The 14,945-nt window shown below is 32.2% G+C and overlaps 1 protein-coding gene across 1 annotated transcript; it reads left to right on the forward strand.

Moving 5' to 3' along the window:
* The first annotated feature begins 464 nt into the window (after window positions 1-464).
* On the forward strand, window positions 465-14,567 carry LOC128190638 (beta-hexosaminidase subunit alpha-like). The gene is made up of 16 exons (XM_052862755.1): window positions 465-688; window positions 7,732-7,811; window positions 7,924-8,487; window positions 8,658-8,767; window positions 9,108-9,218; window positions 9,475-9,576; window positions 9,823-9,928; window positions 10,247-10,454; window positions 10,736-10,834; window positions 10,981-11,071; window positions 11,281-11,446; window positions 12,249-12,339; window positions 12,636-12,740; window positions 12,960-13,089; window positions 13,585-13,697; window positions 14,217-14,567. The coding sequence occupies exons 1-16, from the start codon at window positions 681-683 to the stop codon at window positions 14,230-14,232; spliced, it is 2,100 nt and encodes a 699-aa protein (XP_052718715.1). The 5' UTR covers window positions 465-680; the 3' UTR covers window positions 14,233-14,567.
* Window positions 14,568-14,945: the final 378 nt, after the last annotated feature.

The following is a 14,945-nucleotide window of genomic DNA, read 5'->3' on the forward strand; positions in this document are numbered from 1 at the left end:
CGATTTTAGTAAACAAAATTACAGTTTAATTTTTGTTGTAGGAACGGCAGTCTTAACAAATAGAATCAGCCCCCCCCCCCCCACAATCAAAATTTGCATACAGTGTCCTTTCTAAAAAAAAAAAAAAAGAAAAGAAAAGAAGTGTTTATCTTGCCCGGACTGAACAAAGGCAGAGGTAATGCCGCATATCCTTGTAAAATCCATTCGCGCTTTGTCAGCCTCGGTCCTCTCATCCAATCTAATGCGACGAATCAGGGAGCGGATTGAAGTTCTAATTTTGATTAAATTGTCCTTTCATCGCACATGTATGACGGGAATACAGTCACATACCTAAGTACACGCTCATGATTAAATACCTCTGCAGTTGCCTCATCAGATTACAGGTATAAAAGTACAAACTGTAATAAATACACGTCACTTCACTTAAACGATTGAGTGCCCTAAAGCTGATTCAGAATAGAGCTGCCTCATCTTTATTCTTCATCCTGTGAATTTACTAGTTGTCAATGTCATTAAAACATGGGACAGCCGACGTGAAGTAAAAGAACAAGAAGCTTCAAGCAACAGCTGGGTTTTTTTCTTTATAATTTCACACAAGATTTCATGTTTATTTTTCTATAACCAAGTTAAATAATTGATTTCGACGAATAAGGAAAGGCGTCGCTCAGGAGAAACGCATCATGAAAAAGTAAGTAATCTTATATTTATCTTAATGTATAAATCCACTGGTACTACTATTATGAATGTCTGATACACACACACGAAGTTATTTTTTTTTTTTGGTAACAACTGAACACAATGTCATGTTTTCGAAGTTTCCTCATCTGTCTTGAAAAAAGAAATTATTTTCACTTGTAACGTTTAGAGCATATATAACACCAGTGCCAAGTAATATAGCAATTCGTTCGAATCTTATATTTTCCTTCAAATCATTAATAGGCTTGTTCCATGAACTTTTAGCCAAAGGATACAAATGATGATTTTATTTGACGTACAATTTAAAGTGTGAATCAGCAATTTGAACGAACACACATAAAACATATTCGGAAATCTTGTTTCTCCTTATTTTTTGTTGTTGTGGGGTTTAGGGATTTAGTTAATTGTAAATTGACCACTTGGTTGAAAACAAATTAGTATACTCTAATAAGGGCATTTTTCACAAGTCGGTCGCTTTGTATACATACATGTATTGATATAAAAACGCATATATTGGTATTGAATATGTTGAAAGAATTGTTTTTAACGGTCCTTTTTTATTTCGTAGTAAATATGATTTCATTAGGTAAATGTTTGTAAGATGATAATTGTATACTGTCACATTTATAATGAAGTATGTTTCAAAGATGATACATGATGTTGACTCTAAAAAAATATGTACATGTAACCTGCCCCCGGGGTCTCGTGTCGCTTGACAGACGTGTGTATTACGTACAGGTATATCTATTAGTCCAAAACCACGCGTAGCTCCTACGTTTTGATTAATATTTTGATGAAAAAGGTTGCAGTTCTAGACGATGTTTATCGTCCGTAACGCTCAATTCAAAAATCGATTATTTCACATAAATATAAACAATGGAACTAACTTGAAAGTCACATATTCATGCACGAGTCATTTTCAACTTATCTTCATCTTGATATATAACAATCTTCAAAAATGAATAATATAAAAAAAAAATGGACAAAAAAGTCTTCAGTTATAGCAATTTATCATTTTCTACTGAAGTACGTGTATACGATTTTTAGAGACTTTTCGCCCAATCTAAGATGCAATATTTTTATGATGATACGGTCGCTCAAGACACTCGGGAAGAGTTTCTCATGTCAGTTATGCCAACATGTCAGATTTCAAACGAAATCATCCCCCAATATACTGGTGCATGTACTTGTCAATATCGGATTAATTTTTTAGTAATGACAATCAAATAATATGATATTTGAGTTCAGATACTAAATAAATAAAAAGTATTTTAAATGATCAGTTTCTCCATTAACGAATCGCTCTCTTATGATCTACATGTATCAATCCTAAAGGCACAATGTAGTTTATTATGTCATGGGGCAAAACGGGCATTTTATACGTAATAATTATATAAACAAGCACTTTACCTAACAATGCATTCTTTCCATGGTAGAAGACTTTTTTATAATTGAATGTCATAAATTTCCCTTTCCAACAGGCTTATCTTCACTCTTTTATCATACAAATTTCCCACTTAATTCCATTTTTTTTTCAGGATAAAGGAAGAAATTAAATATTAAATGAACGTTTATCTGTATTTCGTCCGTCTTTAATTTTACGTAAAATCCATGAATCTTCGATCGATGACAGATCAACATAAAGGTTTATCACTTCTCAATAAGATGCTCAACGACGAACAACAGTCTGTCCATAAAATAAACAAAGGAAGTAATATTTTTAAGCAGCATGAACCGAATTCCGATGAATATCGCATTATAACAAAATGTTTGCTCCAACCCTGGTATGAATATTCTGGGAACACGTGTTCAACACAGATGAGCATGGATTTTTTAAAGATACTTTTTTGTATTTCAAAGCTAGCTTATATATATATGGGATAAATGCAAAAAGGTGGTATAAGAATCCCGATGAATATAACTATGTTACAAACTTTTTGCTCCAATCTTGTAATCAATACACCGGGAACACGTGTTTAGATAAGCTTGGATTTTATTTTCCTATGTTCCAAAGATACATGTTAGTATTTCCACGATCTATATATTTCACATTACATGTATGGATATATGTATGTGAGTGCAAACATCATCATCATTCGTATTTCAATTCAAGAAAAAAAACAGTTGGATTTTGACCATTTTTTTTTTTTTTACAACGTGCTCAAAGACATCACAGTTATTGATAACTTTGATATACATATCTGTTTTATTTCTACAAATACAATTAAACAGTTACCAGCAAATACAGAAAATTGCATTCTATTTAAAATTAAATTTTTTTTTCTATCTAGCGAACTAATTTGTGCTCAAAATAAAATTTAAACTGCCTTGCAATTATTAAACGATGTTACATTGATGAAAACTGGATATTGAAATAAACAAATTTCATGACACAATCAAGTTCGAAAATATGACAGGAAATTAAATATCTACTGGCTCTTTTATCGAAGTAATATACTAAGTATGTTGTTCTATATGTATTTTACCGATTTACTATTAAAATATCTAAAGAAAGTTGTAATCCTAGACGCAAGTTATGGGTTTCGAGCCCATTTTATTTCCACAAACAATGTGGAAATAGAATGGACACAAACTCGTGGCTTGCGACGATGTCATAGACGGTAAAAATGAATTCTTTGACAATTCATGCCATGTGGGATTATACGGTTGTGATTAAACTTACATATACATGTACATAAATGTTAGCAGCAAGAAAAGTACGTATACATAAGTCGGGTTGTCAATGTTTTTATAATGCTTGCAACCCATGCAAAATATCAAAAGCTGGGAAGAGTTGACTGCATTCAAATTAAAAAATAATAAAAAATAAAATGTGAAATAAAACTGAAATATCAAATTCGCCCATGTTGTGTAGCTACCTGATCAACAATAAGATAGTAAACGAGTATGTACCTAAATTATGAGAAGGAAAATTGAACAAAATGTAAATTTTTATCATTTGTTGTGTCACATGATTAATAGTGTGCATTGGTACCGAATATACCGCTTAATCTCGTACTCATGAATGATGATTATGCATTACGATAGTGATATCAACGCTTAAAAAATCAATAGGTCATTTTGGTTCAATACAAATACATGCACATTCACCCCAAACATGTTCATTTCTTTCAGGACATACAATATAAGCTAGTACATGTATAAGATATGACGTGAACAGTTTACTCAATCAAATGTTTTATCGTTTAGTCTAACATCTCCGCATCTAAAAAACAAAAAAAACAAAAATATTCCTTTCCTGATTAAGTCCATTTTGTAAAGTGTATATATAATAAATTAGCTGTAAAGGAATATTTTGTTCAAATATGAAAAACCCATACAAAAAAAAAATGAAAGAAAAAGAGTGAACACTGTTTTTTAACCACCACCAAAAAAGCTGTTATAATCAGAAGGTATGAGGGTAACAACAATAACTAATGGTAATTGATGGTTAGTTTAAACTTTATTTCATTTTGAATTGTACATCAATATAAACAATAAATAATGCAAACAGGATTCGGAAACAAGTTGTTACAACTTATATTAATCCGTTTCCTTAAATTGACTTTCAACTATTAAAAACGATAGTTGCCCTTGCTGAATGGCAAGTATATTAGGAACAACAAATGAAAAAAAGATGGAATTGATGGAAAAATTTAACAAAAAAAATGAAAAGGGAAAAATATAATAGAAAATATACAGAGAGAGATATCATAACTTGAATTAACATTAAAAGTGACCGAGTAATAAACAGTCGTACGATGCAAAAATAACAAAATCGACAATACGGTAGCAAGTGGAATTAAGTTACAAATCGTTTAGTAGCAGAAATAAAATGATGTACATGTTTGAAAATGTTTGTATTATAGGAATAATTTCTATCTGGGTCTCCAAATAACAGAATGTTTAAAGTGACCGGTCTTAATGGGTCAATGAATTTTTTCCTTGCATCAGTGTATAGAGGACATTCTAATAAAAAGTGTAGTGTTGTTTCAATTTGTCCACAGGCACAATTAGGATTATCTATTATATGTTTTTTGGATAAATGCGAATTAAGTACTTTTATAATTTATTTAATAGCTATGAAATAAAAAAAAATAGTAAAAAAGACTCCAAGTATTTCGATTATAATCTCTGTCAAAATCGGGTTAAATATCGTCATTAAATATAAGGAAACATTCAATTTATTTGTCATTCGGGGAGATAACTCCCGCTTGTATACGATACTTTTCCATCGATAATTTTACCGTGGCGGGGACAGGTAGATGATGAGTTTACCGTGATGGGAACGCGGTATACCTGTCTCACCTGGCCGATCACCTCGATGTGTTTATACCGTGACGGGGCGCGGGAAACACGGGATCCGCGTTGCCTGTATACTACAATTGAGTCTAAGTCGTGTGTGTAAGATCTGTTCTGTGCGCTTACCAAATAGAAAGTGTCTTGGGGTTTTACAACAGTTTGAGTTAAGCACACGTTTCAAATTGGATACTGAAGGATTTTCTTGGACACTTATCGGAAGATCGTTCCAAAGCTTTGTAGTGGACGGTAGAAAAGATTGTGAATAGTGGTTTGTATTAGATTTTCGTTGAGTAATGCAGTGCGATCTTCTTGTGGGATAATGATGTGTTTCACTGATTCTTAAGGGGATTAGAGAAGATAGATAATCTGGAGCACTTCTATGGACCATGGTGTGGAATTTGATTAGTTTATGTTTTTGTCTACGATTGTGTAGAGTGTCCCATCCAACCTCTCGATACAGATCATTTAAACTTACGAGTTTTGTCGCACCTGAGACTATGCGAGCTGCCTCAATATTGATTTTTTCGAGTTTATCGGCTAAATCGTTTGAGATATTGTCCCAGACAACATCTGCGTATTCAATGACTGGTCTTACAAATGAAATGTAAAGTTTTTCTAAGGATTTTCTATCTAGTAAAAATTTGAGTCGTCGTAGAATGTGTAACCTAGACGATGCCTTCGCCACGACAATATTAACGTGATATGACCATTGTCCGTTGTCGGAAAAATGTAATCCTAAGTGTTTATGATGTGACACTTCACTTATCTTTTGTCCATTCAAGTACAAGTCTGGATGTAGAGTTCGGTTTCGTTTGGTACTAATTGTTATGCTTTCAGTTTTCTGAGGATTAAAGGTAACTAACCATTGATTAGACCATTTGTGGATTTTGTCAAGGTCGCTATTTAATGTCTTACTTGCGATGACCGGGTTATCGACAATAATGTATAAGGTGGTGTCATCCGCAAATAATTTGATAGAGGATCTTATGTCAAGCACTATATCGTTTATATATACAAGAAATAACAATGGACCCAATATTGAGCCCTGGGGTACACCAGCCTTTACGTCGCGCCAACCCGAAGCTGATGAGTTTATTACAACTCTTTGTTTACGACTCTGGAGATAATTTTCGAACCACAGATAAAGTTTACCTCCTATCCCGGCTTGTTGAAGTTTATAAAGCAAACCCTTATGCCAAACTCTGTCGAACGCTTTGCTTATATCACAAAACACGGCACGCACCTCCCTTCCCGAGTCTAAGGCTCTTCCTATATCGTTAGATATGTCTAATAATTGATTGACTGTTGAGTCACCGGAGATAAAACCTGACTGATTGTTGCACAAGAATTTTGTTTCTACAAAGTAACTATAAATATGGTTGTGAACGCATCTTTCCATGACTTTACCAGTAATACACAATAATGAAATCGGTCTGTAATTGTTAATATCATTACGTTTACCCTTTTTGTGAACAGGTGTTACGTTAGCTTGTTTCCATTCCGTAGGAAAATGTGAATTTTGAAGTGATTTGTTGAATAATTTGCGCAATGGAAAACTTAAAATCGACGCAGCTTCCTTAAGAAGTCGAGGATTTATGAGGTCTGGCCCATTGATGGTTGGTTTCGATCTACACCAACCCACTTCCCTTCTGAAAAATTGGCGTAATTATATTATGAATATCAAAATAACGATGAATTTTATTGAAAAAGACTTAATGGTAATACCTATCACTTTATTTCAATAAAAGAAGTTTCATGGGTTATGGAATTAAAATACATATGTCCAAAGTTTAACTATTTTTTAATATTACATTTTTTCAATGTCTTTGTCTGTGATAACACTACGAATCGATTTTTGTACCAAACAGTCTTATCGAAAACATCCACAATTGTCATGAAGGTACAAAGATTTAAACTATTCATAAGTACATAAAAAATTTACCAAAAATAATTGTATATACATGTATAACTACATACCGGTAAAACGGCAAAGATCTAACAAACTATTCATTTGATATTCTAATATAGATGCATGAGCGACAACCCAATGCATTTATCTTTGCCATTCGAATGGTTTGTAGAATAACTATAAATATTTCAAACACACATACAAGAAAGCACAGTCATACTTTTGTACAAACGTGACAATTTTTAAAACAATGAATTAAAAAACCACTTGTGTATGCAGCTATTAGCAATTCCCTTTGACAAAATATAATAATAAATGCATGCATATTTCATACTCACATCATTAAAAATAAAAATTGCAATTAGGATGCGTCAGAGAGAGAGAGAGAGAGAGAGAGAGAGAGAGAGAGAGAGAGAGAGAGAGAGAGAGAGAGAGAGTTTTTTTTAGAAGATTGATTTTAAGTGGCATTACTTACCATTTCCCATAAAATCGCGGATAGCTACATGTATAATACATAGAAATCATACACCGTCACAAATAGTCTATTGTGATTGTGGACAAGAGAACGACAATAATATTTTAAAGATCACAATACTGAATTACTGTAACAGAATCGGCAAATTCTCGTCCTGATTTTGTTTTCGAATTCAATGTACATTAACAAGCGTTTCGACTGATATCAAAACGATTTTGCTACAGCAGATATAGCATTATTCTTTTTTATAACTTGAATACATGTTAATTGAGATCACATTTACTGGAATTCTACTTTAGTATAATGCTATGTGCTGTCGATGAATGACTCTTTTTTGCTTTACCTTCAGATTTCGAGCCCACAGTCTTTTCATTTATGTCTGTTATATAAGCGTTGCAGCAGAGGAGAATTTACAAAAGCAAATGCAAGGTCAGAGTTAAAAATAATATCTTCATCGTTTCACTACCATGAAAGTTCTTAAGTGAATAAAAAATCTGTTGTGCCAGTTACTAAATATAGAATGTGAATTTTATGTTTCCAGATAAACTGGACAAGGAATATAAAATGCAAAGACAGAAGAAAGTTATTCGTGTTGACAAAGTAATGCAGAAACACATCTTCCAGAATGTGAGAAATCCATTCGATGAAAAGAAGAATGAAAAACACGTTTTTCGTAACGATGACAAACCAAATATTAAGTGGTTCGACAACAAATTTAATATCAACTTCCCCACGAGTAATCATCTTCACCAGCCATTTCATATACGACATGCACCCATTCCGTCGATAGGTGTTCCGTGGCCAAAACCACAAAAAATCCGCTCCAGTAGTGACTCTTTATATAGAATCAAAACACTGTCTGCGAAAACAAACTTGACAAAATGTGATTTATTATCCAAAGCGGTTAAACGATACAGAGACCTATTTTTCACTTGTCACAACGAACACTTTATCAATAATTTGTTGAACGTACACAATGCTAACTTTACATTTCCAATACAAAAGCCAAGTCTCGAGTATTTGATGTCTCAGCCAGAGATTTCAAGACTTTATTTATTAGTTATGACTTGTCCGTCATATCCTACCATATCATCGGACGAGTCATGTAAGTACGTATTTTCATTCATTTACTTTTTGTTGTATTCTTGATATGAATAATAATAATAATGTTTGGCAAAGCAATTGATTTTTACCATTGTAAACAAAAAAAAAAACCCCCAACTATATTCAGAAATCAGTACATGTAATATTTTTTTTAAAAAAATATGGTTGTAGATACACTAAAAACATCGAGCAAGGGAATACAGATAAAAGCAAATGAAGTGTGGGGCGCCATTAGAGGTTTAGAGACTCTCAGTCAGCTTATAATCTGCATCAATAACACTGTAAGTGGAAAATACAAGTACTTTGTATTAAAACATAGTAACGCATTTTTATTTTAGTACATTTTGATGTTAAATAGATACATGTAGAATATACATGTAGCATTGTATTCCAACGAGCCACTTATAGAACTTACGAACTTAATGGCCATAATTATGTTTGTTGTTTGAATATTATTGTATGCCATTGGGACTCTTGAGGAGTATACTATATATAAAATGTTGATGATATCATATTTATTTATTACTGATAGATGTCGTAGCATACATAAACTATACATAATAAGATTTTAAACCACATTCTACTTTGGTTGAAATCACATATTCAGTTTTTGTTTTATAGCTTATTATCAAAAGGACAGAGATTACAGACTATCCTCGATTTCCACACAGAGGTATTTTAATAGATTCAGCAAGACATTTCATGAGCAAAACGACGATGTATCAGATGTTGGTACGAATGCAAACCCTAAAGTTTCCTCTTCCTTCAATAAAAATGTCAAAGATGCAGAATATTTATTGTCAACGTAACATTTTCCCTCTTTTATATTCTGTATATCAAAAAATTAATCTTAAGTCTTACTCATAAAGAGTGTCTTGAAATTCTTAAGTGGAATATGCGACACTGAATAATGCTTAATGCACTCTTTTTAAATCGAGCATTTTGGAATGCTCTTCACTAACGGTGTTACTTTTCTCTTTATTTGCAGAGTGCTATGGAGATGAATAAAATGAACGTTCTTCACTGGCACTTAACAGATGACCAGTCTTTCCCATTTCAGAGTCAAACATTTCCTGATCTCAGTGGAAAGGTAGTCTATGGAGGCTAAACGGTCGACAAGTTGCCCATCCAATCCATCTGATTATTTAGAAATAATGTTTCTAGCAATAAACTGTTATTAAGTTTAAAAAAAAATATTCCTACAGTCTAAAACAGGAGGTTAGAATAGTCTATACAATGACCGTTAGTTCTGGTATCCAAGAGATTATTTATTCTATCTTTCATTAAAACCTAACTTTGACTACATAAAATAATTCATGTTTTTAATTGTTCAAAGGGGTCTTATCATCCTTCCCTAACGTACACCCCAGAAGATGTTCGAGATATCATTGAATTTGCTAGAGTCAGAGGAATACGAATTATCCCAGAATTTGATGTACCAGGTATCATACATAAAGTTGCTCAAGTTATCAGTCTGAGATTGTTTTTTTCCCACAACAATATTAAAGTTAATTGGTTTGATTGTCAAATGATCATAAAACCGGACCATGTATCCAGCATCAACTTTATTTGTTGTCAAATGTGTACTTTTGTTATGTAAATTAAGCAAGAATATGCAACGAAATTTTCTATTATTACATTTACAAGCAGGACTTTAGTGTATTGATGTGTGGATATTGGCATATTGGGACAGAACAAGGATGTCGATAAACAAAATTGTAAATCGTTAAAATTAAAAAATAATGATCAATATTTTTCAGGGCATTCTTTTTCGTGGGGGTATGGGCATCCGGAATTACTGACTCAATGCTTTGACAAACGAGGTCCTATATCGGGACACTTTGGACCCATGAACCCGGCAAAAAACAACACATACACGTTTCTTTCAAAGTTTTTCAAAGAAATATTGAAAGTTTTTAAAGATCAATACATTCATCTAGGAAACGATGAAGTACCACTGGCGTGTTGGTATGTAGATGCCTTAATTGATTTTGCTATAATATTTGCTAATTAAATCACCTGAGAGTAATTTCAAGTGTATTCATAAATCAGTTAATTGAATGTTGAAAATTGTGCAAGAAATAATTACATGTATCAATATGCATCACTAAGCGATTATTACCGTGCAGCTAATTGTTTAGTTATAAATTAATTAAAAACACCAACTTTCTAAAATGATTTCAATTTTATACGCAACAAGTTGAATATTAATAACCTTCTGAGACAATTCAAGAATCCAACTCTTCCAGGAATTCTAATCAAGAAGTCCGCCAATTTATGTCGAAGATTAATCATATCTCCAATTTTAAAAACGAAGGAACAGCAGCCTGGAATTTCTTCACAGGAAGGTGCTGCTATATACGTGGTTTTTCTTTCAAACAAAATATCTCAAACCCTGAGAATATGCTGAAAATATTCACAATATAATGTCTCAAATATCTTAAATGGAACCAAATGTTGCAATAAATATTAACTTGCCATGTATTATTTGTAGATTAATCCAATCGATTAAGAATGTCTTTACCCAGAGAGAAAATGGTGTTAAATTCATTCTATGGCAAGAAGCTTTTCAGTCGAATTTAAACGTGAGTTCTGAGCTGTGTTATTTATTTTAATACAATGGAATTGGTTTTTCATTTGTTAGCACTCAAAAAGGAGAGAAAATTGTTTGGTGTATAAAAGCAAGGATATCTATCCATTGAATTAATTAAAGTGTGGAAATGTTCAAAGAATACTTACATATGTAATAAACGGACAGTGCAGAAAAAAGATCATTCAATTCATTATGAACTAGATTCCCGGTGATGCAATTGTCCAAGTATGGCTTGGTCCACAATCTCTGGTCGAAGAAGTGACCCGACGAGGATATCACGCCATAGTTTCTTCCTGCTGGTACATCAATATGATCAAATATGGCGTAGTGTGGCCAGAGTACTACTTGTGTGACCCGGTCAGTTATAGTAAGTGTATCTTATGCTCAGACCTGTCTCTCCATAAGCACTTGTATCTCATGCCCAGTAAAACTTGATTGATTAACATAACTGTCTCCATAAGCACAGATTATTCTTTTAATTACTGGTGTCATCGCGAGTTCTAATAAGAACCCCACTCTCCACTAATGTTCCCCTTTCGTTCAAAGTTCATTTCATATTCATTCTCACCATGCTATATATACTTGTATAAAGAACTTTGAATCAAAATGTAAGTAAACGACAAATACCGTCATAGGAATATGTAATGCTTAAAAGGGGGTGAATTTTGAGAAGTAAAAAGTTTACGCTTTGACGATCGATTTTCTGGATCTTTCTCCTTGCACATACAGTAACAGATTCAGGTACAGTGTATAACACTTGAATGGATAATGTATAATCGAGATCCGGATTATTTTGTCAATTTCATCTGTTACGTTTGCATAGATTTTTAATCTGATTAGTTGTATGAAAAAATGCCGTCTATAGCTAGCTATAGGCGTGAAGATATTTCGATTATTTTTAAATGTTATTATTGATAACAAACTTCCATCAGAAAGATATATAAATGATACCATATATGGTTATAGGTTCATTTGATTCATGCACTATAGTACATATAGTATATTTTGATGAACAAATATTTGCCGAGTTAAACCGCAACAAATTTGTAAAATTTACTGAATTGGATTTAAAAAAAAACATTTGATTTTTATGTGTGGATCATCGAATACAAGTCAGGAGACCACAGACAAAATTTAGACAGATTCTCTCCCATTATAATTGTTGATAGGTTTCCGAGGTGATAAGAGCCTAGTTTTGGGTGGAGAGGCATGTCTTTGGAGTGAATTCATCACCAGTGAGACCGCTGTCGGCGTGCTATGGTTAGTATTCGACTCATGTGACATTTCTCTTATTATATTACATGTAATAATTATGATAAATTAACGGTAAAAAGAGGACATTGGAAAATCTCTGTATAGAAAAAAAATAGAAATTGCTTTTTTTTTCATTAAAATATATGTACATGCATTAACTTTTACCAGGAAATATTGCCAATATCGGGGTTCTTTCGTCCCACAATTAGGTACCATTATTTAAACATTATGTTAACGTGTATTGTACTATACTAATTAAGCTTATTAAATTCATTTATGCAATTAAAAAACATCAAATACAGGCCTAAGGCATCAGCTGTAGCAGAGAGGCTGTGGAGTGATCAGTCATTGAGGGATGTTAATGAAGCAGCTCCTAGACTAGAGGAACAAAGGTGCAGGATGTTAAGGTAAAAAATAAAAATAAGCCATTTGTGAGTGCTCTATTTACATATCGATCCTTTTCCATGCTTGAATTATAAAATCAGCCAAAAATTAAGTATATATATGCATAAATTTCGTTTCATCTCGGTCCTTATCAATTACACGTAAATCAAACAATATTAGAGTTTTGTCATTTCACGATCCTTTTTATCAATACCACATTGTGTTTACATTTCTTTCTTTAGACGAGGTCTCCCTATTGGGGATGTTAGTGGACCAGGTTTTTGTAATGTTAAAGCCACTGCAAATCCTACCTTTCACAATGATAATATGAAAGGGCAAAAACATAAATCAAGAAGTTCAGCCAATATACAGGTACAAACAAAGCAATATGCAAAACGTTACATTCGTTATCACTTTTAAAGTTATCTTTGTTAATTATTCGTACTAATCTACATGTATTTAAGAAAATGAAATGAGAAAAAAAAATATTATTAAAAATGATACATGTATATGGAATGTTTTAAAATATATGCTGAACTGTACTTTATTCATATTTAAATTACTTATCAGCTACATGTTACTAGTGTATCATTTAATTTTTTTAATAATCAGTATTTTTGATATCATCGTTTATATAGCAAAGTACTTGGAACTTTTAACTTGATACTTGCTAATAGTATTAAAAAAGTAATTTTTAATTCTTCATTTACAATACCAACTTGATAATTACTGGTAATATTTTTTTATCAAAAACTACTGTACATTTATCGATTTATAGTTATAATTAATCAGACAAACCCATGTCAAGGGACTTTACATATATTTAATTAAAAATGACTCAAACACCAAGATTGGTTTCCTTTTTAGAGTGTTTACTATGTTTCCGCGTGTCTACTTTTGGTGGGGATGTTCCTATTTACGTTTTTCCTGCAAAAATTCAAAACAAAGATGAAATCGGGATGTTTTGATACGCTTCCAAGGTTGGATCTTTAAAGCATCTACACTTACTTAATATGTACAATATTTACTGCTGATATCATTTTGCTTTCAAAATACAACGTTAAGAATTAACGATGAATATACATCGTTGCCTTAATGATATATAAAGTCTTAAATAAGGGTCTGGTGTGAATTTATATAAAAACAAAAGATAGTTACATGTATGAACTTGTCATGTTTTTATATGTTTAGGAATTACAATTGAGTATTGCTTTAGTCTTTTTTTGGCGGTGTTTTTTTTTTTACTGTAAAGCATTACAATTGAGTATTGCTTTAGTTTTTAATTTGGGCGGTGGTTTTTTTTTTACTGTAAAGCAATTAATATCACTATTTTATAAATTTATGAGTAAAGTACATGTATTAAAATTTACATTGTCACACTACCATGCCTCACTTACCAAATGGGCAAAATAAAAAGCTAAAGATTATTACCAATATTCACACCACACGTACATACGGGAACATGAAAAATATTTAAACCTTGTATAATTATTATTTAGATTAATGGGCCGCTAAACAGCATTTATACTGAAGGGAATTCTCCACAGCTTCAAGTCATGCCAAAGGCTTCCATTACCAATGGTCAGGTGTATGTATTTTGTGGAAATCTTTTGAAGAGACGTCTGCATAAAGAAGAAGTATAAATTCTTGAAGGATAACACAATCATGCAGAAAATAAGAATGGAAAATGAAATCGCTTATGTGCACACAGTACTTGTTCTGTTGTCCAAATATTTATAAACATTTTGCTTGCCAGTTTAATTGATAACAAATCTTAGTTATTTGCGGAAATGTTATTGATTTTAGATTGTACAATTGTGTTGTGTTTTTTTTAAAGTGATATATTAAAAAGTTGGTTTTTTAAAATTACGATGTTTTTTGTTTTTCTACATTTAATAGATACTTATACTAAGAATAAAGGATGCTAACTAAAACATTATACATTAACACACAAAAGACAATAAATGTAGTAAAATTATTGTAGTCCAGTCATTCTAGCCAAAATATGACCAAACCTCAAACTAATTGCAACAGAATGTTCTTCTAGTTTTCCAAGCTGGTTTAGGTGAACTGTTGAACATAAAAAAATCGAGAATGTTTGGATGAAGGGAAATTGTTAATTTTGGGTGAAAACCTTGGATTTTGATGAAAAATCGCCGAAAACTGGAAGTTTGCCGTGACTAAAAAACAAAAATAGCAACGGACTAAATTTTTAAGAAAGTCAATAG

This window comes from Crassostrea angulata, chromosome 6 (genome assembly GCF_025612915.1).
Source record: "Crassostrea angulata isolate pt1a10 chromosome 6, ASM2561291v2, whole genome shotgun sequence".
Lineage (NCBI taxonomy): Eukaryota > Metazoa > Mollusca > Bivalvia > Ostreida > Ostreidae > Magallana > Magallana angulata.

Coding starts and splice junctions, on each gene's coding strand:
- LOC128190638 (XM_052862755.1), top strand. Junction 10,835..10,980: donor TGGAATTTCTTCACAGGAAG/GTGCTGCTATAT, acceptor TATTATTTGTAG/ATTAATCCAATCGATTAAGA. Junction 11,447..12,248: donor GTGTGACCCGGTCAGTTATA/GTAAGTGTATCT, acceptor AATTGTTGATAG/GTTTCCGAGGTGATAAGAGC.